The 22,720-nt window shown below is 39.2% G+C and overlaps 2 protein-coding genes across 2 annotated transcripts; one reads left to right on the forward strand and one right to left on the reverse strand.

Annotated features, from left to right (window-relative positions):
• Positions 1-1,971: 1,971 nt before the first annotated feature.
• LOC133735233 (floral homeotic protein DEFICIENS-like) lies at positions 1,972-2,578 on the reverse strand. Its single transcript, XM_062162644.1, has 3 exons — positions 2,456-2,578; positions 2,308-2,374; positions 1,972-2,093 (listed from the first exon to the last, which is right to left on the reverse strand). Exons 1-3 carry the CDS (start codon positions 2,551-2,553, stop codon positions 1,983-1,985), a joined length of 276 nt encoding a protein of 91 aa, XP_062018628.1. The 5' UTR covers positions 2,554-2,578; the 3' UTR covers positions 1,972-1,982.
• A 14,784-nt stretch (positions 2,579-17,362) lies between these two features.
• On the forward strand, positions 17,363-21,886 carry LOC133724645 (aspartic proteinase Asp1). The gene is made up of 8 exons (XM_062151421.1): positions 17,363-17,958; positions 18,032-18,149; positions 18,613-18,836; positions 20,146-20,370; positions 20,495-20,633; positions 20,971-21,171; positions 21,272-21,344; positions 21,431-21,886. The coding sequence occupies exons 1-8, from the start codon at positions 17,765-17,767 to the stop codon at positions 21,541-21,543; spliced, it is 1,287 nt and encodes a 428-aa protein (XP_062007405.1). The 5' UTR covers positions 17,363-17,764; the 3' UTR covers positions 21,544-21,886.
• The last annotated feature ends 834 nt before the right edge of the window (positions 21,887-22,720 follow it).

The following is a 22,720-nucleotide window of genomic DNA, read 5'->3' on the forward strand; positions in this document are numbered from 1 at the left end:
CCTAAGCGAAAGCACCTAGATTAATCCTATCAAACATGCAATCAAACCCTAGAAAGCTAGTCAATCATGTCATGTTTAACGCATTACACATAGAGAAAGGCTATCAACTCAAGTGTACAACTTAGTATGGAAAAGTCCACCTAATTGCAATTCTCTTTAATTAAATTCGATCTTTGTACAAAACCTTTACTACTTTGATTTAAGTTTACACAAAACATAAAGTTGATTCATGTTCTTAAACCTAGCACCATTCATATCGAAATCCTAAGTGTTTGCAACCACATAAGATTAAAATACAAAAGTTATCCATAATGCAAATTTAATTAAACAAACCCACATAAGCAACTCTCGAATCACAATATATGAATCTGAAAATTCTCAATTAATCATAAAAATTCCAGAAATAATACTTTGTTTAAACATATATGTCAACTAGTTCATAACCAACGAAATTCAAAGCAAAGGTTACAAAGGAGAATCGGATTACACCGTGGATGAAGATGAGATGGATGATTCACGTTGTGGATTCTTGAAACTCGAAAGCAAGCTTCAAGGATGGCTATTGATGGAAATGCTCACGGCTTCTCTTCTTCTTCTTTGGCCTTGCTTGAACTCGTGGAGATGACTAAACTTGAAACTAGAGGATGGAAAGGAAAATGGAAAGGAAATGGAGAGACAAAGAAGATGGAATGGATGAAGGAATGTCTTTAGAGTGAGAGGAGAATGTGTTTATATAGGGAAGAAAAAGAAGAGTGAAATGATAAATGGAAGAAAAATAATGAAAGTGGTTTGTAAAATATGGAAAAGATGGAGTAATGATGAAATGAAAGCAAGGCATGAAGGTGCAGAAGTATGGAAGTGATGATGATCTATTGGAGCAGAAAAATATATCCAAGGAAAAAGAGAAAAGCATCTAGCTTTCTTCATGTGGGTAGGAAACATGAACATGTGAATATTGAGCTGTTTTTAGGTCAGTTTCTGCCCTTTATTCCTTCAATTATTTCTCCAACAGGAATTCAGTTTTGGCTCTTGACTTCTTCATATGAAATGATCTACCATGAGTGTAGATCATTTTGGTAAAATTTCAGAATTTATTTCCATGCCTTTGGGCCAGAATCTCTGCTGGACTCCTTACGGGTCCAGTTTTCCAGTTTTGCTTCTGCAGGAAATTGGGCTGACTGTTTGAAGGCCTTCCACTCAATTCTAGCTCTGGCACTCTTCATAAGAAACGATCCTTAGGATGTCTAGAATGGATCTGGAAAGTTTCAGCTCATTTGGAGTTCATTTGGTCAGGCGGCCGCTCCTTCTTCCTTGCTTGGCTTGGTTTCTCCTAGCCGGAGTAGGAAAATGTGTAAAATTGACCTTTTAGTACATTTCCATTTTTCTCCATCATTTATAGGTAATTATGGACCTAATGCTCATTTCATCATCATCTACTCCAATGTACCTAAAAAAATAGAAATTAAGTTAAAACTCGATTCGTTAAGGAATTAACTAAGCAAAATGTGAGGAATTAACTATTAAAATACCACATTAAAATGCTCCTATCAGTCATATCTGTAAGACAAGTGAAGAAATAGGGAGGAAGAAAAAAGAAAAAAAGATGAAGAAGAAACAGAAGAACAATCGAAGAAGAAGAACAGTCGAACAGAGAAAAAAAAGGAAAAGGAATCGTGGACTCGTGGTTCTCGGGGTTGAGGAGACTTCTAGGGCCGTGTTTGTTACACGGGATTGGACTGGATTGGACATCCTTATCTAGTCTAATCCCAGTTATCCCATGTTTGGCAGCAAGGAGGACTCTTTTTAATGAGACTTCATAGTCCCAAATACACCCCCAACACCTTCTACCACAAACCCACAAAAAACCATAGGATTGTGGAAGCCACTCTCAATCGATCTACTCTTCCCTTCTGCTTGTCGTTCTCTCATCATTCTCAACCTGCAATTCAACCCGGCCCCATCTATTACACTGATGAAAGAATCTAAAACACAAGAAACAAAATCACAAACGACTCCAAGACCTCCGCATCGGAAATAGCAGATCGTAGAATGATTGGGTTGGAGTTCGCCGGCAAGCTTATGCAAATTGAAAGCTGAGAAGAAACCAAACTAAATGATTGGGAATCAGATGATTGCAAAGGTAATGAATCAATGAAAGATCGTATTTTGAGAATTGGGTATTGGATGTTTTGTTGTTTGCTTAGATGGGTATTGCTTGGAATTGCATAATTTTGGATTTGTGTGAAGGATTTCGATTCTGGAAGTTGAATTTGTCTTGGAAGAACTCCTTTGGTTAATTTTAATTACCTCATAGTGTGAGCTCCATAGATCGATCTGTAAATTCTTCTGGTAGAGATCAAACATCTTCTTGGTCCTGATATACATCCATATCATTTCTATGGAATTAATCAAAAATCAAAAGATAATATATATAGATGAGAGATGATGGACGTACGTAGTGGTAGGGCTAATATACTTGTGGATTTTGTCAGTGGAGGACTGCATGTTCGTCTGGTTCTCGATCAGCTTGATCTCAATCTTCCCACGACCCATTTCGGTAATTTTGCTCCTCCTCCTCCTTCTTCAACTTCTTCTGCTTTGTTCTGGGTTGTTGTTGAGTACAATGGGAAAGGAGATAACGTCTTAAAGATGAGATTGTGGAGGTGCAGGCACCTTGACTTGACTGGAAACCCAGATCTCTTGACGAAGAATGCGGGCACCTTGGCTTGACTGGAAGAGAAATTGGGTATGGTTTTAATCTGAGAAGTCTGAGAGAAATTGTTGATGATGTTGATGGTGTTGCAGGTCTGTGGTGTTGATGGAGTCAGGGTCTTCGTGTTAGTGTTATTAGTCCCTCCAGCACCAAACATGAGTCAGGACACAGTAAAGCATAAGCCCAGCTTGAGGAGTCCTGGACAATTATAGAAATTAAGGCGGGGTATGACAATCCCATGAAACAAACATCACCCTAGCGTCTTATTTTTTATTGTTTTCAGTTCAGTTAACATTTAAATATAAAGATTCTTCCAGAGAGAATTCAACAAGCGACATTGAGGTCCAGTGAGTAAGGGGCTTAACAGAGAAGTCAAGGGTTCGACTCTTGCAGATGGGGAGATTTAATTCATTTTTGTATTAAATCTCTTTGTCTCAGCCGGTTTAAACTGAACCTCTGATTTACGTGAACCGGTGCCGAGCCGAAAGTCTGGCCTGTGTCGGTTTTGACTTGAACCGGTTTGGTTCGGCTGGTTTCAGTTAGTTCGGCAAAAACAGCTAGCCCTAAGTACATACATTAATGTAATATGTACATGTATAAGGTGACGCTTAATTATGCGACGTTTATAACATTAATCTCTATATTTTCTTTGTTACTTTAGTGTATTTCTAGTTATTTACTTTATTTATTTGTTTCATAGGTATCTTGGAGCAAAGAAAGAGAAAAGAAGCAAAATAGGGATTGAAAGGCAAAATCGGCAAATCTGCCTGTACAGATCAGTCAATTTCGACAGAGCACTGAGACTAGTTCCAGATGAACCAGATGTCTAGTTTCCGAATATTTTTACGGCTCGTCAATATCATTTTTTTATAGGAAGTTATGGCCGATTTAGTACAAGAAGGTCAGGTTGAGCGTGAATCTGAGGTTGGAGGGGAATTTATGTTTCGAGGCCCAAATCACACCGAGAAGCTTGAGGAAGAATTTGTGCTTCATATTCCAACTTAATATGGACAAATGGCGTGACGTGAATGGTTGGAATGAGTCATCAAGTTCAAGAGCCAATAGGAAAACTCCACCTAAGCACACTAACCCTAATACTTTTAGGTTTTGAATTTCCTACACAACAAGAAAGATGAATGCAACCTCTAAGCATATAAAAGGAGATCAATATGCAGCAACTGGCTCTCTCTCTTCCTCCCCTTCTTTACTTTGTTTTGGTCCTTCTATGTTTAACTAGGTTTTTATTAGTTAGGGGGCTGCTTGAAGCCCCTAGACATGAACTATAAGATGATTTGACCTTTGATTTTATTTTCTTTTAATTAAAGATGAGACTTTAGTTTACTAATGGATGAATGCTTGCTTGTATGCTTTGAGTGCACGCTTAGTATGCATGTTAGGGTTCTAATGCTTTGACTGTTTGATGCCTGTGTCAATAGTTGGACTCCTCAAACCTTCTAGAGAAGCAATTGTTAGTTTTCACTATCAAATAAACTAAGTCCTAGGTTTAGCGAGGCGCTAAGTTTATTGCGATGCCTAGTGATGTCTCAAACTCTTTTACACCTTAATGATCTATTCTTATTAAATCTAATAAACGTACTTTTAGGTTGCGTGTTAGAGAATAGCCTAGGTGTAGAGCACTTCCTGCCTAGCGTATGAAATAAGAAAGGGTAATAGGTTATGTTCAAGTATACTGAGCCAACCTGAGAATCTTCATCTAGATTAATTGAATTAGGATTGAACAAATTATCTTGTGTGTGATTGTCGGGGGTGGATGCATCTTCCCTAGCTAGCTTTATTCTCATTGTTCTCTAAAACCAAATCAAAAATTTGTTTTCGTCACTTTCTGTTCTCTATCTTTTCGTATTTGTTTAAAATTGTAAATCAATTCCAAAAATCACCAAATTTTGTGTGCTCGACTCCATGTGTGTCTAGTACATCTCTGTAAATTTTCGTATTTTTATGAATAGTTTAGATTAGGATTTTAATTAGATTTTTGACTGCTGTTCGCTAGGAACAGTGGTCACTTTTGTGACATTGTTTTGAGTAGTTAGAACTATAGTCTTCTGCGGGAAAGACCCTTGTTTACCCTTGCTACAATTGACATATCTGAGTGTGAATAAGGAAAATCAATAGCTTTTAATTTAGAAGCCACCAAGCCTCCAAGCGAGACAGATCCGGAACCGAACCCCACCCCGATGTGGACGCTTCATGTTGATGGCTCCTCTAGTAGCAAATTCAATGGAGCAGGCGTGATTTTCACTGACCCAGAAGGGAACACATACGAGTACGCACTGAAGTTCAAGTTTAAAGCTTCCAACAACACAGCCGAGTATGAAGCACTGATAACTGGCATCCAATTGGCAAAAGAACTCAGAGTCACAACTGGTCGAAAACCAGGTCGATGGCGATTTCCAGGCCAAGGAACCTAATTTATCTCATTACCCATCCCTCACAATAGCCCTACTCAAGCAATGTCTCACCTCCCACACGATCGCCTTGATCCCACGAGCACAGAACACCAAGGTAGACGCAATCGCCAGGCTGGCAACATCGCCACCCGGCACAGATAGCGGAGGCCTCAAGCTAGAAGTCCTGGATAAATCAAGTATCGATATACCCTTCTCGGAAATATTCACCACAGAAAACCAAAGGCCACCTTCATAGATGGACCCGTTCATTGACTATCTCTCAAAAGGCATCGAGCCAACAGACAAGGCTATCGCTACCAGACTTTATAGAAGAGCGACATTATACACAATTCGCAAACAAAAATTGTACAGAAAAGCCAGATCATTCCCCCTCTTAAAATGCATCTCTCTTGTGGAAGGACAGCGAGTACTACTATCGCTACACAGCGGAGTCTGTGGCAACCATGCAGGAGCTAGAAACTTAGAATTCAAAGCACTTTGTACAGGGTATTATTGGCCCACAATCGAACAAGATGCAAAGCGTATCGCCAGAGCCTGCCTCAAGTGCCACCAGTTCGCCAACTCTCCAATTGCATCATCAGTTCCGCTCTCCATCATTATCACCCCTTGGGCATCTGCCAGTGGGGACTAGACTTCATTGGCAAGTTTCCCATAGCACCAGGACAGCGCTGTGGATTACAACACCAAGTGGGTGGAAGCAGAGGCCCTCGCAACCATCATAGTCGCTAAAGTCTTAAATTTTTGGCTTTGCAAGGAGTTGGATTGATGTTGTGATGCAGTGTGTATGTACAGTACGATATTATTTCTTGGTGAGGGGTAGGCCACGGGGACTTGTCTTGCTTACTAGGGATTTGAGACAGGGAGATCCCTTATCTCCCTACCTCTTTCTTCTTGGAGCAGAGGGTTTTTCAGCCTTGTTGCAAAAGAAACAAGCTTCTGGTTTGTTACCCGGGATTGAGGTGTGTCCAAATGCCTCCTCTGTGAACCATTTGTTATTTGCGGATGACAGTATGCTCTATGCACAGGCTTCTCTAGGGGCTTGTCGAGAGCTATTGGAAGTACTGGAGGTGTATAGGCGAGCTTCGGGGCAATTGGTTAATTTTGCCAAAAGCTCGGTGGTGTTTAGTAAGAATGTATCTGAGGAGCTGAAGGAGGAGATCTCTGGTACTTTGGGTGTAGAGGTTGTGGCCTCACATGAGAAGTATCTTGGGTTACCTACTTACGTGGGGTGCAAGAAAACTTCAACTTTCATTATATCAAGGAAAGGTTGGCTAAAAAATTGTCTGCTTGGCAAGGGAAGCTGTTGAGTGGAGCAGGGAAAGACATTTTGATACGTGTAGTGGCCCAGGCACTTCCTACGTACGCTATGAGTGTCTTTCAGTTGACTAAGAGTTTCTGTGATGATTTGGAACAAATGTGTGCCAAATTTTGGTGGGGTAGCACACTGGATAAACGGAAGATTCATTGGAAAACTTGGAATGTATTGTGCAACCCAAAAGAAGAAGGTGGGTTAGGATTCCGGAGTTTGTCCAACTTTAACTCGGCTATGTTGGCCAAGCAAGCTTGGCGTATTCTAAATGATCCAATGTCTCTTATTGCTCGTTTGTACAAAGCGAAATACTTTCCTGATGGTTCTTTTTGGTAGCATGCTGCTCCTTCGTACTCATGGAGGAGTATATTTTCCATAAGAGATCTGATTCAAGAAAACTTTATTTGGAAAGTGGGTAACGGTGCTACAATTAATATCTTCATGGATTGTTGAGTATCTTCTATACCGGGTGGTAAACCCGTACCTTCGGCTTTGGCCTCTGCAGAGGTCCGTAAAGTGAATGATTTATTGGTGGCTACGGGGGTGTGGAATGTGCCCCTGATTAACAGGTTGTTTTCGGAAGAGGAAGCAGAGGCGATTACGGCTATTCCTTTGAGTCGTAGGAATGTGGTGGGTCGGTTGGTTTGGAAACTATCCCGGGATGGGAAGTTCTCGGTAAAGACTACTTATCGCTATGCTTTTGCTCATTCTTCAATTTTTTGTCCCTTGCCTTTGCCGGTTGGAAGTGCATTCTGGAAGGTGGATATACCGAACAAAGCAAAGATACACATGTGGAGAGTGTGCCTTGACATTCTGCCATCTGTAGGCAGTTTGGCTACGAGGCGAGTATTTTTGGATTCTCAGGTGTGTGTTTTATGTGATGCTCATAATGAAACGACACTCCATCTTTGTAGGGAGTGCCAGTTCACAAAATTGGTAGTGCAAGCAAATGTTGTCCTTCAACAGGTATGTTATAATCCTCAGATAGAGCATGGGGATGTTCTTTCTTGGCTGAATAGGTGTGCCCAAGCTCTTTCTCTTACTCAGTTTGGTGAGCTTTTATTCTTACTTTGGGGAGTATGGAAGGAAAGAAATGACAGGGTCTGGAACCAAAGGAGAAGGGAGGCAGGTGATGTGTGTTTGGGGCTGATATCCCGTCTACAGAAGTTTCGGTTTCATAACTCGAAGCCGTCCTGACGTAGAAGTGCTAGTTTAAGGGCAGTTCGTTTGGGTTGCCCCACCAGCGGGTTTTCTAAAAATAAATGTGGATGGTGCTTTCCATCATCAAACTAGAGCAGGTGGATTGGGTTTTGTGATCAGGAATGAATGGGGCACTCTGTTGGCAGGGGGAGCCTGTCCTTTACGGGGGTTGATCGATTTCCCCTGAACATGCAGAGGTACTGGCATGTCAACATGCTTTGGAATTCGGTCGAAACTATGGATTTGCCCCAGCAATCTTGGAAACAGATGCCATGGAGGTGCAGCGTCAGCTCATGGTCTGCAGCTCAATCAATACTTCTGCACTAGGAAGGATTTATGAGGATGTGGGAGTCCTTCTGGATTTTCATCCTGGTATGCAGGTGTGTCATGTTGGTCGTAGTGGAAATATGGTAGCACACTAGCTGGCTATCTGTGCTTGCGGTCTTGGAGAGGCTCAATTTTATTTTACTGCTCCTGAGTTTCTTCTAGCTGCTGTTATAGCAGATCTCTGTATTGTGTAATTCCTTTCTATTCAATAAAGGGTTGACCTCGTTGGATTAAAAAAGAAGAAGCTTTATTTGATATGATGTTAGACCATAATTCACATTATATATGCATTCTCCTAAATATTGAATTCAACTTGTTTTTTATTCTATTTTAGCTTTCACTAAATCATTTTCTTATTTATCTATGAATATTGCAAGAGTGAAGGAAACATCAATTTTGGGGTTTTGAAGTGGAGAATTGGAGGTAGGAAAAATGACAGTCAAATGTGGAGCAAAAAGTAAAATTCTAAATTCCGGCGAACCACCACAAATGGCAGCACATATGGCGGGCCAACACCATCCATGGTGGTGCTATGTATTTTTTGGCTATATTCATGGAGGAGTAACATTGTACCTATTCCATTACATCCATTCATCATCATTCTATCACAACTAAATCTCAAACCTTTTGGTTCAAAATCAACTCCATGCCATCTATTTCATTTCCCTCTTTTCCACACCACTCTAACTCACTATATTACCCAAAAGTCTACTATCATCATCACTCAAAAATCTGCCATGTTTTTAGGGTATAATCACCATCTTTTCTCCATCATTACCTACCATAATTTACACCACTCCATCCTTACATTTTTTCCTTGATTTTGGGATCTATTATCACTCAAACACTCTTCCTCTTTGCCTCTTTCAAGAAGCTAGCTGCTCTCTTTTGCCTCTCCTTCCATTTTCACACCAATCTTTCTCCCTATTTAAGGACCTCATCTCCCTACAAGCAAGACAACTACCCTTACCACCCCATTACATCTCTTTTCACTCTCCATCTTCACCTCCCAAAATCCAAACCCATACTTCCTTTACTACTCCATCTCCTCCATCATCACCACCACAACTACCATCTTCCACCACCATAAACTCCATCACCACCATTACCACTCAAAGTTAGCCAAAGGAGCATCATATCTTTATCACCATTCCATTCATCCACCATCAACTACAAGTCCATCATCCATCCATTCTACCATCAAGGAGGATCCAAGGAGCAATCAAGGAGGACAAGGAGGAGCTAACCATCTGATAGGACCCACCCCGAAATCTTACCCCGAAATCCGAGGTGGCCCTGCGGGGCCTACTTTTCAAGAAAATTTGACGGAACTTTCCCTAAAAGTGGACAACCCAAAATCTGTTAAAACAATATACAAACAATCACCCTTAAACCCTAGAGCCACCCTGCTCCCAAAACCGAACAACTTCACAGTTTAGAGTATCAAAATTATCGAACTACCTTAAGTTTACAACCAACTCATAGTTTACAATATTAATAAAAAAGTCCCACGGTTATCAAATCAGTCTAAGGACAACGAATTATAATACACAAAGTAGGTTAGCTAGTAACCTACAGATGGTAGATGGCAGTGATGGTGCTAAGCCTCAACTCCTAAAACCGAACAACTACACTGCGAATTGGGCATTTGAAAACAAATGGCCCAGGGAAAAACATTTAAAAACTTTAGCGTGAGTGAACGAAAAAAATAAAATAAATAAGATAGTTCATCCGAAGCAAAACTTTAATACTTTGCCACATGTTCCTTCTTATTTAAGAAACACTCAATGCATGCAACAATGGTAAAACATTTATCTTTAAAATCGAGAACCTCATAAAGACAAGCCAGCCCCGCTGGTTAAGGAAAATCGAACTAGCCATGCTAGTCAAAATAATATAATAAGTAGGGGAAGATGATAGCCATACGAGTGAGCCTCCCAGGCTCAAGTGATAGCCTCCTAGGCTAAAGTACTCCCATACTCCCGTATATACCCTTACGCCACTATGTGTGGCGATTAGGATATCGAGCTTCAGTATTATTATCACAAAGGCAGTAACCAGCCACAAAGGCGGACAGGCTTCCGTGATCCCATCACGTCGCCACAAAGGCGGACGGGCTTTCGTGATCCCATCACGTTGCCACAAAGGTGGACTCAATGCTAGTATGACAAATAATCACCCAAAGTATGGCATAAGAAAAATATTCGAAAACCAGTAAATCCATAAAGCTTCCCCAAATTCTCACCAATAAAATCGTGAGTACGATTCCCAACCGCACTTATAAAATCTCACAGTAAATCAATTATGTCCACGACGTGTCCCACATGCAAAAAAAAAAACATCTTCTCAAATTCACCCAAAAATAAGTGAGAATTATTATATAACGTAAATTCAACAATAAACCAATTATAATCGCAAAACCAAGTTCATGCTCAATAAAATAATGTCATAACTTAATAAAACATTATTTGAGAAAATAATCGCATGCATCATTATTTTAAAATAAAAGTCTACTCACAGTAAACGGCTAACGTGTCACCCAAGCATAAGGATCCTCGTCGAGCGATGGGTCCGTACCTAGTCCTGTACAAAATTATATTCCGTAAACGACAATCCGACAATTAAATACAAATCTAAAACGAAACCCAAAATCTCCTCGTAACCCAACATCTCCATTTCCCTCCGGATTCAACCCAAACTTCGCTACTAATATCAATCCGTCGATTAGAGTATTCCATAGCGGGAACAAGGGAAATCCGAAGGTCAGATTCCCATAAATCGACATTGGAAACTCCAAACTTCAGAAATTCACAATTGGTAACAAACTTCTCCAATTTCCACCAAAATCACGTTTTCAGATTCTACAACTCACAAGTAATTTATCTAGCTAAAAATAGAAGCCAAAATCCCGCCCTACACGCCTCCACGCGCCACTCATAGTGGCGGCGAGTAGGGCCCACTCGCCGCCGGCCAACTTCACCTCCGGTCACGAAAATTCAGCAACATCTTCACAACAAAAAAACAACTTTCTCAACTCCACCTAAGCCTAGATATACCTTGAATTGCCAGAATTAGGCAGGAAAAGAAAATCCAAAATTTCTTCAAACCCTAGAATCGGGTTTCCTTCGATTATCCCTCCATCGTGCAAATTGAAGCGAGGAGGGACTTGGGGAACAAGATCTATGGCTCTAGGTGTTTCGATTGGACAAAGTATCGTCGCCGGAGACGGCCGGAATCAGAAGAAATAGCCGGAAAATGCCGAATTGCTACAGTGGGGTGTTTTTGGCTTCGATCTCCCTTCTCCGGTCAAATTGTCGTGACATACAACTACTGGCGTGTCAAGGAGGAAAAGGCGGTTCCAAAATGGCCGGTGGCGCTCCGGTTGGTGGCCGGACGATGACAAATCGAAGGGAAGAAGGAGAGAGACCAACGCGGGGGAGGAGAGAGAGAGAGTTACCGACTGGGTAGGTTCTGGCCTACCACAGTATATTTTCAAATATATACTACATTACCATGAACAGTAACTTCTGTTTTCCGCTTATAACTTTCGCATACGAACTTCGATTTTTGCGTACCACATATGTACGAACTCGGTTTAATATCCTCTATGACTTTCATGGGGGAATTTTCTCAAAAACTGATCCGAACAAAAAGTCAACTTTTAGGGCCACTAAAAGTATCAAAACAGAGTAAAAAATGCAAGTGTAAGACCCCGGAAATTCGTTATTAATTTCTAATGATTTACGGGAATTAATAAAGTGTTCGTTGTACGATTTCGTGGTTCGAGGGTGGAGTGGAATTATTTTCGGACGAATAATTATTCGAAGTGCATGTTTTAGGGGGTTCACAAAGGTTGACTTTTTATACGTTGGGATTCTCTGAAATCTTCCTTCACGAAAGTCGTAGAGCGCGTCGATACGAGTTTGTGGACATGTGAAACGCGAAAATCAAAGTTCGTATGAAGAAGTTATGGCCTTCAGAAAAAGTTTCCATTTTGGGATATATATATATATAGGAAAAATCCGAAAAAAATATCAGAAAATCAGAATTTCCGAAAAGGGAAACTTTTTCTCTCTTCTCTCTCCCGAGCCATTTCCGAGCAGCTGACTTCGACCGGCGATTTCTCTCTCGTCCGGCCACCAATCGACGAGCCGTTTGTTCCTATCTCTTCGTCTCACTCCCATCTTGCACCCTATGAAGTTTCACTATGTGGGTAGACCTGTGCACGACGCAGCAACTCCGGGAAGTTTGGCACCCGAACTGCAAATCGCCCAGATCGGAGATCACGTTTCCGGCCACCATAGCCGATGATCCTTGGGGGCTTTTGAATCCCAGAGAACTTAATTGCTTCCCTCCAAGCGGCTTGCAACGATTTAACCTTTGGAGCTCGAATTTGGAAGATTGAGAATCTAGGGTTCTTCGAATTTCTGAACTTGCGAGGTAAATTCCGGCCAAATGGCTTTGATTCTGACTTTGTGCTAGTTATGAATGTTTCAATTGGAGTTGAGATGAAGAACTTTGATGTTGGAAGTTTTGTCAAATTTTGACTTTGGTTTGGTGGCGGTGCTGCCACTGTGGTGGTGGGTTCCGGCTACCTCTGGGGCATTTTCTGCTCCTCAGTGCGATCTACTCGTCGATACGAGCATTTCGATATATAGTTTGTAATTTTTGGAAATCGTATGAGTATGTTATGAATTTTCCAAGTTTTAGGATTTTCGGTTCGATCGGTTTTCGGTCCGTGAGGATTTGGCCGTCCAATTGACTTGTAGTTTTGTTATATTGATCGTATAAGTATTCCGGAGGCCTCGGGTGGTCTTGGATGAAGTTTCGCCTCGATTGGCATTACTTTTGGGGATTTTAGTTCAACGGGGGTTTGAACTTTAATCGTTTTCGATCCGTATACTAAGTTGTGATGCATTTTACTTAGGTGGCTGATGGAGTGTGTTCTGTACTTTATCTCGGCTGTAAGAGAAGACGCAGCGGGATTTAGAGGTGAGTAAATCTCACGGTGTTTCGGTTGATAAATTAGATATGTTTAATTTAGTAGATTTAATTGTTAGCATGCAAAATCATATTGATCAAAATAAATTATTTGTTTAAAATATATGAACTTGATCGACAACGGTTCATGGGTAAGTTAAAACAATGTTTTGATATAAAATGATTTTCCAGAAGTATAATTTATAAAACTATAGTTGGTATTAGTGGTCATTCCTGCGTGAATGATTACATATATATATATTTACGTGGAATATATATATATATATATATATATATATATATATATATATATATATATATATATATATATATATATATATATATGGATGGTGTGACATTGTGATGTGCGTATGAACTGTGAATTATTCAGAATGTGGTTTTGTGCGTTTACTCTTTGTGGAAAATTCGTTATATCAGGGACTTGTTGATTTGTCGTGTTGAAAGAGTAATTGAGCTGGGGTAACATTTTGAGTCATGTGGGATTCTTTGTAAATGTTTGCTGATCTTCGGATTTGGAGTCACTGTGGGTGACCGTTTGCTGATCTTCGGATCTGGAGTCACTGTGGGTGACCGTTTTCTGATCTTCGGATCTGGTGTTTATTTGGAGTTGATGGGTGATCATCTACTTTAGTCAAAGTCGATGGGTGAACATCGACTATCGACTTTAGTTTGGAGTTGATGGGTGATTATTGACTTTAGTGTGAGTGTTTGACGTCTTCATTTATTTTCCTTTTCCTTCTAATTGTTGAATTTTATGTAATCTCCTGAACTAAGTTATATGCAAGGATTACTGTCTTTTGAATTGTTTGTTTTAATGTAATCTCCTGAACTAAGTTATATGCAGGGATTACTGCCTTTTGTATTGTTTGCTTTATTGTAATCTCCTGAACTAAGTTATATGTAGGGATTACTGCTTTATGTATTGTTTGTTTTAATGTAAATTCCTGAACTAAACTCTATGCAGGGATTTATATGATTTCTTTTGTTTGTTTCCATGTGATCTCCTCAACTAAGTTTCTATGCAGGGATTATTGATTTTGCTAAATTCTTATTGTGGGTACAGTTGTGGGTTGTGATCTGTAGTGATTGATAAATGAGTTGGGATGACATGATTTTGGCAACCGCGTTATGTTGAGGGAAATGAGTATGATTTCCTGGTTGTGCCGTTGAGGCAAAGGAATAGTGATCTAATAGATTGTGGGGACGTAAAATGAATTGAGAGACAGAGTATGTGGGTTTTTAGTTGGGTTGAAATTGTTGAGCATGTTATTGATTAATTTGAACTTGACGTTTTGTTGTGATAATTGCATATTGTTTTTGTTAAGCTAAGATGGTGAAAACATGTATTTTGTGGAATTAAATGTTGTTGCTTTAATTATCTCACGAGCTGAGAAATTATAAGCATGAGTGACGTGAGTTACTTTAATTGAGTTTACTCATACGGGCTGAAAAGCTTACCGGGTTTGTTTTGTTCATTTCCGGTGCACTATTCTATGGTGTAGGGTTTATTGTGCAGGTTAGAATATCGAGTGATCGTTATCGAAGCTGAGGTGGACTTTCCGTCACGTGGGTGTAGAAGGGCGCTCATACTTGTAGTCTTCCGCTGTGTAGTGAGTTGTGGTGGGTGTGTTTACTTATTGAATTGTCATTCAGTTTAAGTTGTAAACTATGGTAATGTAATATGTGACTCTAAAGAACGAGTCGGTATTGACATTGTGAGTTCAGTTTGTTTGTTGCTTAGTTTTAATGAAAAATTTTCTATGTGTTTTTCTTGTGCTTGTTAAGTTATCGCGTTTCAGATTTGAATTTAATTATTCAAAATTCGGGGTGTGACAGAAAATAATTGTCATTTACCGTCCAAATGACTAGTAAACGGGTAAATTTAGGTTCGAGACGTTACACCATCAATTTTTCAAGCTTCAATTAGAGCATTCTTTCCTTTAACTCTTTAATTTACCTTGATGTCTATTATAGATTTAATGCTAATTTGTACGATAATGAGTGAGTAGTTACTTTGTTACGGCTAGGGTTGAAAGCCCTAGCCAATCTTGTCTGGATTGATGCTATAATATGGTATGATGCAATTTTCTTTAATATGTCTACATGTTAGTTCAAGAGTTGAATGCATATGCTTAAACTTTACCACTTTGAGTATGTGTATGTGTCACGTCATGGTATAATGTTTAGAGCTTGGTAACCTTTGAATACTAAAACATGAAAGCACACTAGGTGTGCATATAGGGGTTGTGAATTACAATCACTTAGAGATAAGATTGGTTGGTTTGCATGATTTCTTCATCTTCAAACTTTATGTACTTAGGCCTAACTAGATTGAAATGCATGACTTAAGTAGTTAAGTACTACAACCAAGAGAGGTTGCTTGATATCACAAAAAGAGCATGACCCTTGTTATACTCGAGAGGGATGCAAGGAGAGAGATTGGTTAATTAATTTATCATCATTAATATTGAAATGCATCAATACTTGCAAGGGAGGTTAGTGGTAGACAATCTAAACCCTAACTTTCATCAATTTGATCACTACTTTAGTTTAGAGTAATTTAGTTTACATTTGGGCCTCTATACTATTATTTGTACCCCTTATATTTGAGGGTGGCTATTTGGCTTAACATATGATATCAATTTGTACAAATAATAGCAATTAATGAAGCCATTAAGCACTAAGGGAACATGACCATTCCATTTTGAAGATACATCATATTGGAGTGCCATCTTAGCAAAAGGTTATGTGCTGCTAAGTTGGGACTAGGGCTGGCTTTGGCACGGTTGCCGACTTTTTTGGTGTCAGCCGCTACCGAACTGAAAAAGTTTGATGTTTCCAGAATTGTAACCGGTACCGTGCCGGAATCTTTGGTTATCGAAAGTTTAGTTTACCGACTTCTACAGTTGGTTTAGGTCGGTATCTTGGAATTCCGATTGTCGGAATTTGGAGGCTATGAATGAGTGCGAGAAAATTTTTGGTGATAATTCGGCAAAAATTCGGTGACGATATATGCATGCTTTTTCATCTAAAGGTTAATGAGGCTCTATAGATCTGGAGGTTTATAAATGCTCAGAGGTCATGTCTGTAAGATAAGTGAAGAAATAGGGAGGAAGAAAAAAGAAAAAAAGATGAAGAAGAAGCAGAAGAGCAATCAAAGAAGAAGAACAATCGAACAGAGAAAAAAAAGGTAAAGGAATCGCGGGCTCGTGGTTCTCGAGGTTAAGGAGTCTTCTAGCGTCTTTTTTTATTTTTATTTTTATTGTTTTCAGTTTGGTTAACATATAAAGATAAAGGTCATTCAACAAGCGGCATTGTAGTCCAGTGGATAAGGGGCTTAACAATCGTACCTCAACCGACAGGTCGAGGGTTCGACTCTTGCAGATGGGGAGGTTCAATTCATTTTTGTATTAAGTCTCTTTGTCTTGGCCTGTTCGGATTAAACCAAACCTCTGATTTACGTGAACCAGTGCCGAGCCAAATTGAACATCTCGGTTCGGTTGTGCAGAGCTGAAAGTTTGGTCCAATGTCTGTTTTGGCTTGAACCGGTTCTGTTCGGCCGGTTTTCAGCTGGTTTCGGTTAGTTCGGCAAAAACAGCCAGCCCTAAGAATAAACAATTTGGAATCTTGAGATTATCTATTTCCCATCCTCACATGTGTCTACCTACCTATCCAAAGAAAAATTGGGTTCTCCGGTACAAAGAACATGGACTTTCCCTTTAACTAGATGTCAGTAAATTGTTTATTAGGTGTCAACCAGTGGTGGATCCATAATTTTATTTATATCGGGACATATTGTCACATTCTCTTTATTTTAAGCTGTTCTAGGGGCATATATGTTAATATTTAGGCTAAAATTTTGTATGCTTGCTAGTAGATCATCAATTAACTCCACTACAGACAAAAACTCAATGGGCGCATGAGTCTTCACTTGCCCCCGGCTAGGTCCGCCAGTGGTGTCAACAAATGTTTATTAAAGTATAACGAGGGTCAGTAAAGTGTTTTACTAAATATGAATAAATTTACGAGAGAAACATAGACCAACTGGAGATGAAAAAAATTTAAAAAAAATTAATCAAAAAAATAAAAATTGTGATTTTGTCCTCATGGATTAAGGCCTGGTAGATTGACTCCATGCAATGATAATTACCTTCTTTTACAAGTTTTATGCAATGTAATTAACTTGGTTCAAATACTTCCATGCGAAGTTGCTTTATCCCTGCATAAAACATAGTGTACTCGAAACTCTCCCATCACTAATTCTTGAGATCTAATTCTACTACAGTTGAATGTACTTGTTAAGGAAGGTACTTGTTAAGGAAGGCTCCTGGAAATTACCGGTCGCTGTCTTTTTAATATCTGTACAATCATTGGCGTGCAAAATCGTTTGTTTGACTCGCAAAGAACCATTTATTAGAGATTGGTATCTTTTGTTTGAAACTCATCCAAGCATTAGCAATCCTCCAAATCTCAATGAGGAAACGAATAAAGAACCTGGAATTGGAATGATTGTACCATAAATGGAACAGCCCCAGAGAAGAGCAATTAGCAGAGGGAATCAACCCAAACAAGCAATTCCATGAATCCTTAATGCCCAAGTAAATGACCACCCAACTCTCTCATTATCGAATCGATTCCAATCCAACCGTTTAAACCCCCAACCACACTCTTGGTGCAACCAAAGTACCAAACCCATATGAACAACTCAAAATCTCATTCATTCAGACATTTTGGGCGCATTGATTCAATCATTGTAGTTTCATACCCGGAAAGAGTGAGTGAGAAATGGAGGGGAAGTGGTTGCTGATAATGTCGGTGTTGGTGATGGGTTGGTCTGTGACTCTGACATCAGCTTCTTTTGGTGATCGCTATCGGGGAAGGAAATCTTTTCTACCGACGGAAGCGACGTCGTCTTTGGCGTTCAGCCGTGCACCATCGTCCATTGTGTTACCTGTTCATGGAAACGTGTACCCAATTGGGTAAGTGCGAAACTATATATGCCTTGCACTCTTGATCAAAGTGTGTTTTGAAGTCATGGGTTTGTTTTTGCAGGTCATATAATGTTACCTTAAACATTGGTCAGCCTCCAAAGCCCTACTTTCTCGACCCCGACACCGGTAGTGATCTTACATGGCTCCAGTGTGATGCTCCTTGTGTGAGATGTACTGAGGTAACTCAAGTGCAATTGATTGATAAAGGCTTAAAGCTAATGATTACAACTTTTACACAGCTGTTCTAGTCTTGCTTAAGTTGTCAGTCTTGAGGGTATCTAGCTCTGCACTAATGCTTGCTTCCTTATAAAATCGAAACCAGTAATGAGTTTTGTGTATTATAGCGAAAATGTAATACCCGATTTTGCAAATTGTTTGCTGAAGAAGCCAATGTTTCTTCTGCTCAAATTCCTACATGATGGAATGTACTTGGGGTGTGACATCCATTGCTCCCTGAATGATTTTCGTCCTGCAATTGGGCAATGTGATCTGTACTGTTTCTTTTAGCTCATTTTGCAATTTCTTGATGATATCTTGGCTTTGGCGAATTAGTCTCTACGTAATCCTGTTTATTGTGGAATCCATCTTACCTTGAATGATATGCAATCAGGATCTTAATACTATTCAATTTACTCTCTGCAGGCGCCTCATCCATACTACAGGCCCAACAATGACCTAGTGGTCTGTAATGACCCTCTCTGTGCATCCTTACACGCACCTGGTGCTCACAAATGTGACAATCCAGAGCAATGCGACTATGAAGTTGAGTATGCAGACGGCGGCTCATCTCTTGGTGTACTTGTAAGGGATGCCTTTCACCTCAACTTTACAAATGGAATCCAGCAAATACCTCATCTGGCTCTTGGGTATGTAACTTTTACCTGCTTTTTTGTTCAGCAATATTATATATAACCATGCTAAACTATTCATTCTGTTGAAACGCCAGTGGCTTCATAAGCAATCATTTCAACTTATAGTACCTATGGAAGAAACTGTCATAGCATTCTTTAGCTTTAAATCCTTAGGAAAATAGTTATTAGGTAATTTGATTTGGTCTACTTCTTCTAACATTTCTTTCTTCCTTAGAAATGGGTAAAGTTGAAGATGCTATAACCAATACTATTTCTCTATCTGTTGTAACCCTGCCATCAGTCTTTCTGTCAACGCTGGTCCCTAGATTAGCCTAAATTCAACGCATTAGGCCATTAGCGGTGGAAGCAAAGGAGAAATTTTGGAAGGTCTGATGCGTGAGAGGGTTGGGATAGATAAAGAAATAGATGTAACACAATTAAAAAGATTAGCATGCATCATGGATCCAGAAGAGTATTTTGATAAGAATCAGGGGTTGAAGAAGAGATTCGATAACGAAATCCAAAAATTGACTACGGGACTATTGACAATTTGAAGGCTTCACTTTTGGGCAATATTTGTGGAGGTCTTCAGTTTTCCTTTTGTCAATAGTAACACACGCCAAAGGGCAGACATTACAGAAAACTGCAACATTTAATCAAAGTATAAGTTTGTGTAGATGAGAGAGTCATTAACTAATATGTTCTAGACACTTTTATCTCTCAGAGGAGAACTTCTCAGATTGCAGAGTAAAGAAAACTATGGCAAATGAGCAAGAAAGTAGTAAAGGCTGGTGGCAAATTAGCAAGACACACAGTACATATATCTTTGTTGTATGGGGCGTTTGACATCAGCAAAGAAAAAACTGAGTTTGAAAAAGATAAGGTCTAACTTGGACATATGTATGAGAGAAAAAGCATAGGAGGGAATCCAGGTCCCTTAACAGATGATATTCTTTTATTGATTACTATTAAGCTCATGGTGAAAGAGTTGTTGGTTTCTTTTGAAGTCATTTCGTGAGAACATATGAGGCTGAGAGGTTTGATTAATTTGTTTGAGAAGAATAAGCAGTTAGGTGATGCCAGTTATGATGATTTGCGATCAGATATAAATGAATTTCTGCAGAATTCCGCATTTGATACTTAATTAGAGCATAAGCTAAGTGTAAGAATATGCTCTTTTAAAAAAAAAAAAAAAGTGTAAGAATATGCTACAAAGTGGAAACCAAGAATATACCACATTTGAGTAAATTGAAACCAATGATTAGTGAAGTTGCTTCTATATATGATCTTGGTCATTTAATTGTTTTATATTCTCTTATCACAGGTGTGGATATGATCAACTTCCTGGATCATCTTATCATCCCATAGATGGAGTTCTCGGCCTTGGCAAGGGAAAAGCTAGCATCGTCTCACAACTTGCTAGTCAGGGTCTCGTGAGAAATGTCGTTGGTCATTGTTTGAGTTCTCGAGGTGGAGGGTATTTCATCTTTGGGGATGACCTCTATGATTATTCACGAGCAGTTTGGACACCAATGTCACCTGATTACTCGTAATGAACATTTCTTAAACCCTGTTCTTTATCTCCCACAGGTTTTCGATCTGGTTAATTATATACTTGTTAGTTCATAATCTTTCTCTCCAGTCTCAATTATTCTCCTTCTGTTTTGTATCAGCAAACATTACTCACCTGGATTTGCGGAACTGATATTTGATGGGAAGTCTACTGGATTTAGAAACCTATTCATGGTTTTTGACAGTGGGAGTTCTTACACTTACCTCAATTCTCAGGCTTATCATTTTTTAACTTCATGGGTGAGTTAAAAGTAACAATGCAGCTTACATTCACATTAAACTACACCAGCAAGGCTTTGTTGAATGTACTTCAATTGCTTTTCCTCCTTCATTCATTTACTGAATCCATACATATAGCATGAACTTAAATTTCAGTATTCTTTTCCTGTATTATGGCATCAGTGTGTATTTATCCTTTTCCATTAATTTTTTTTTTAAAAATCTTTATGTTCTTTAACTCCGGAAAGTTTTCTTAATATATGTTTATGTCCTTCAATTTTGAAGATTGTAAAATATAGATACTTTCCTGCATTAAGACCATGCTTAATCAGTTCATCTTATTCATATCATGTTGTAGTTGAAGAGGGAACTAAATGGAAAGCCTCTGAAAGAAGCTCCAGATGACAGGACTCTCCCACTCTGTTGGAAAGGTCGAAAGCCATTTAAGAACATACGTGATGCCAAGAAATACTTCAAGCCCTTAGCACTGAGATTTGCCATTGGAAGAAAGGATGCAGCACAGTTTGAATTGTCCCCTGAAGCTTATCTTATAATATCAGTGAGTTTCCCCTCCATTTTCTCCCTATTTATCTTCCTTTAGTTTTCAGTTACAAGTAGAATTAGTGTGTTAAAAACTTAATAATATATCGATCTGCCAGTCCAAGGGAAATGTTTGCTTGGGAATTCTAAATGGTACTGAAGTTGGCTTACAAAATTCAAACATCATTGGAGGTAAGAGTTTCCATCTATATGTCATGAGCATGACCACTACCTAAACACATGGTACTGATATTTTTGTTTATATTCTCATGTCATAGACATTTCAATGCAAGATAAGATGGTCATTTATGACAATGACAAACAGATGATTGGATGGACTCCTGGAAACTGTGATCAACTACCCAAGTCTAGAAGCTTCAGCTTCTGGTGATGCTTCATGAGTGAGACTTGGGCTATAATGGTTTGTGCTCACAGACCATTGTTCAGGAGTAAAAATAATCTCAGGTGTATATTTTAGGAGGGGGGATAGTGCCTAGTTTTACTGTATGGTCTATATATTCTCAACCAATATATGTTGGTGAAAACATATTGTAACCCAAATTCTATTCTCAGGCATATATATCTAGCAGGAGGGGGATATAGTTCTATTTTTACTGTATAGTCTATATTATGTGTGTATGTACATTGAAGCTTACTCAGTATTTCCAACCAATATAAAGTGACTGCAAGTTATATATGAGAAATTTGGTTCTCAATAATATTGGTTATGCCCATTGTTGTGCTTTTTATACATGTTACACAGTTGCAGAAAACTGAAAGCAGTGCTGTCCAGGGAACACTGACGAGTTTTGTAAATGTTAATGCCTACAAAAAGATAGAACAGAGAATTGTATGAACTAGAAGAAGTCACCAAATTAAAACTAAGCACCTTCCAAATCCAGTTACAATCTCTGAGTAAAGTTGATCAAGTTAAGGCTCCCTGGAAGGAAGCATGGGTAGTGTTTTCGAAGACCCCAGAAATTAATCAGATTCGTGTTGGTGGTATTAGAATATATGTGAAGAAGGAAAGTTATGCTTGAAACAAAAATGAGTACGTTGGAGTTGAATCCAGGTCCGACGTATTTGATCAATCTAGGGCCTATTCAAGAAGGAAGCTGCTATAGAGCTTGATGTCTTCAACAAATACATTTTGTGAGGGTTGAAGTGCTTGAAGGCATTGTGAAGGTACAATTAAATTTACATATATCGAGTTCTTTTCTGGTTTTATTTTTTGTTCAACTTTTCTTCTCTGATTGAAGGAGTAGCTAGAGATACCAAGGGCACAGCTCCCATATCGAGCAACTACCTATCATGTGGATTATCCAATCCAAGCTAATCAAGTATATACTCGAAGAGAAGGTAACAAACTCATAGCCTGTAAAGAACAAATAAACTCATTCAATGTCACCCCTTTGTAGCCAGAAACAAAATCTTCACTAATATCAGTAACATCTGAGTTCTATTCAAAACCAACCCTCCACATTTTATTGCTTATCCAAGTTCTTTTTGCTCAAGGCACCAGATGTTTTCACAGATATATGTTTAATATATACAAGTTTTGGATCTCA

The sequence above is a fragment of the Rosa rugosa genome, chromosome 1, assembly GCF_958449725.1.
Source record: "Rosa rugosa chromosome 1, drRosRugo1.1, whole genome shotgun sequence".
Taxonomy (NCBI): domain Eukaryota; kingdom Viridiplantae; phylum Streptophyta; class Magnoliopsida; order Rosales; family Rosaceae; genus Rosa; species Rosa rugosa.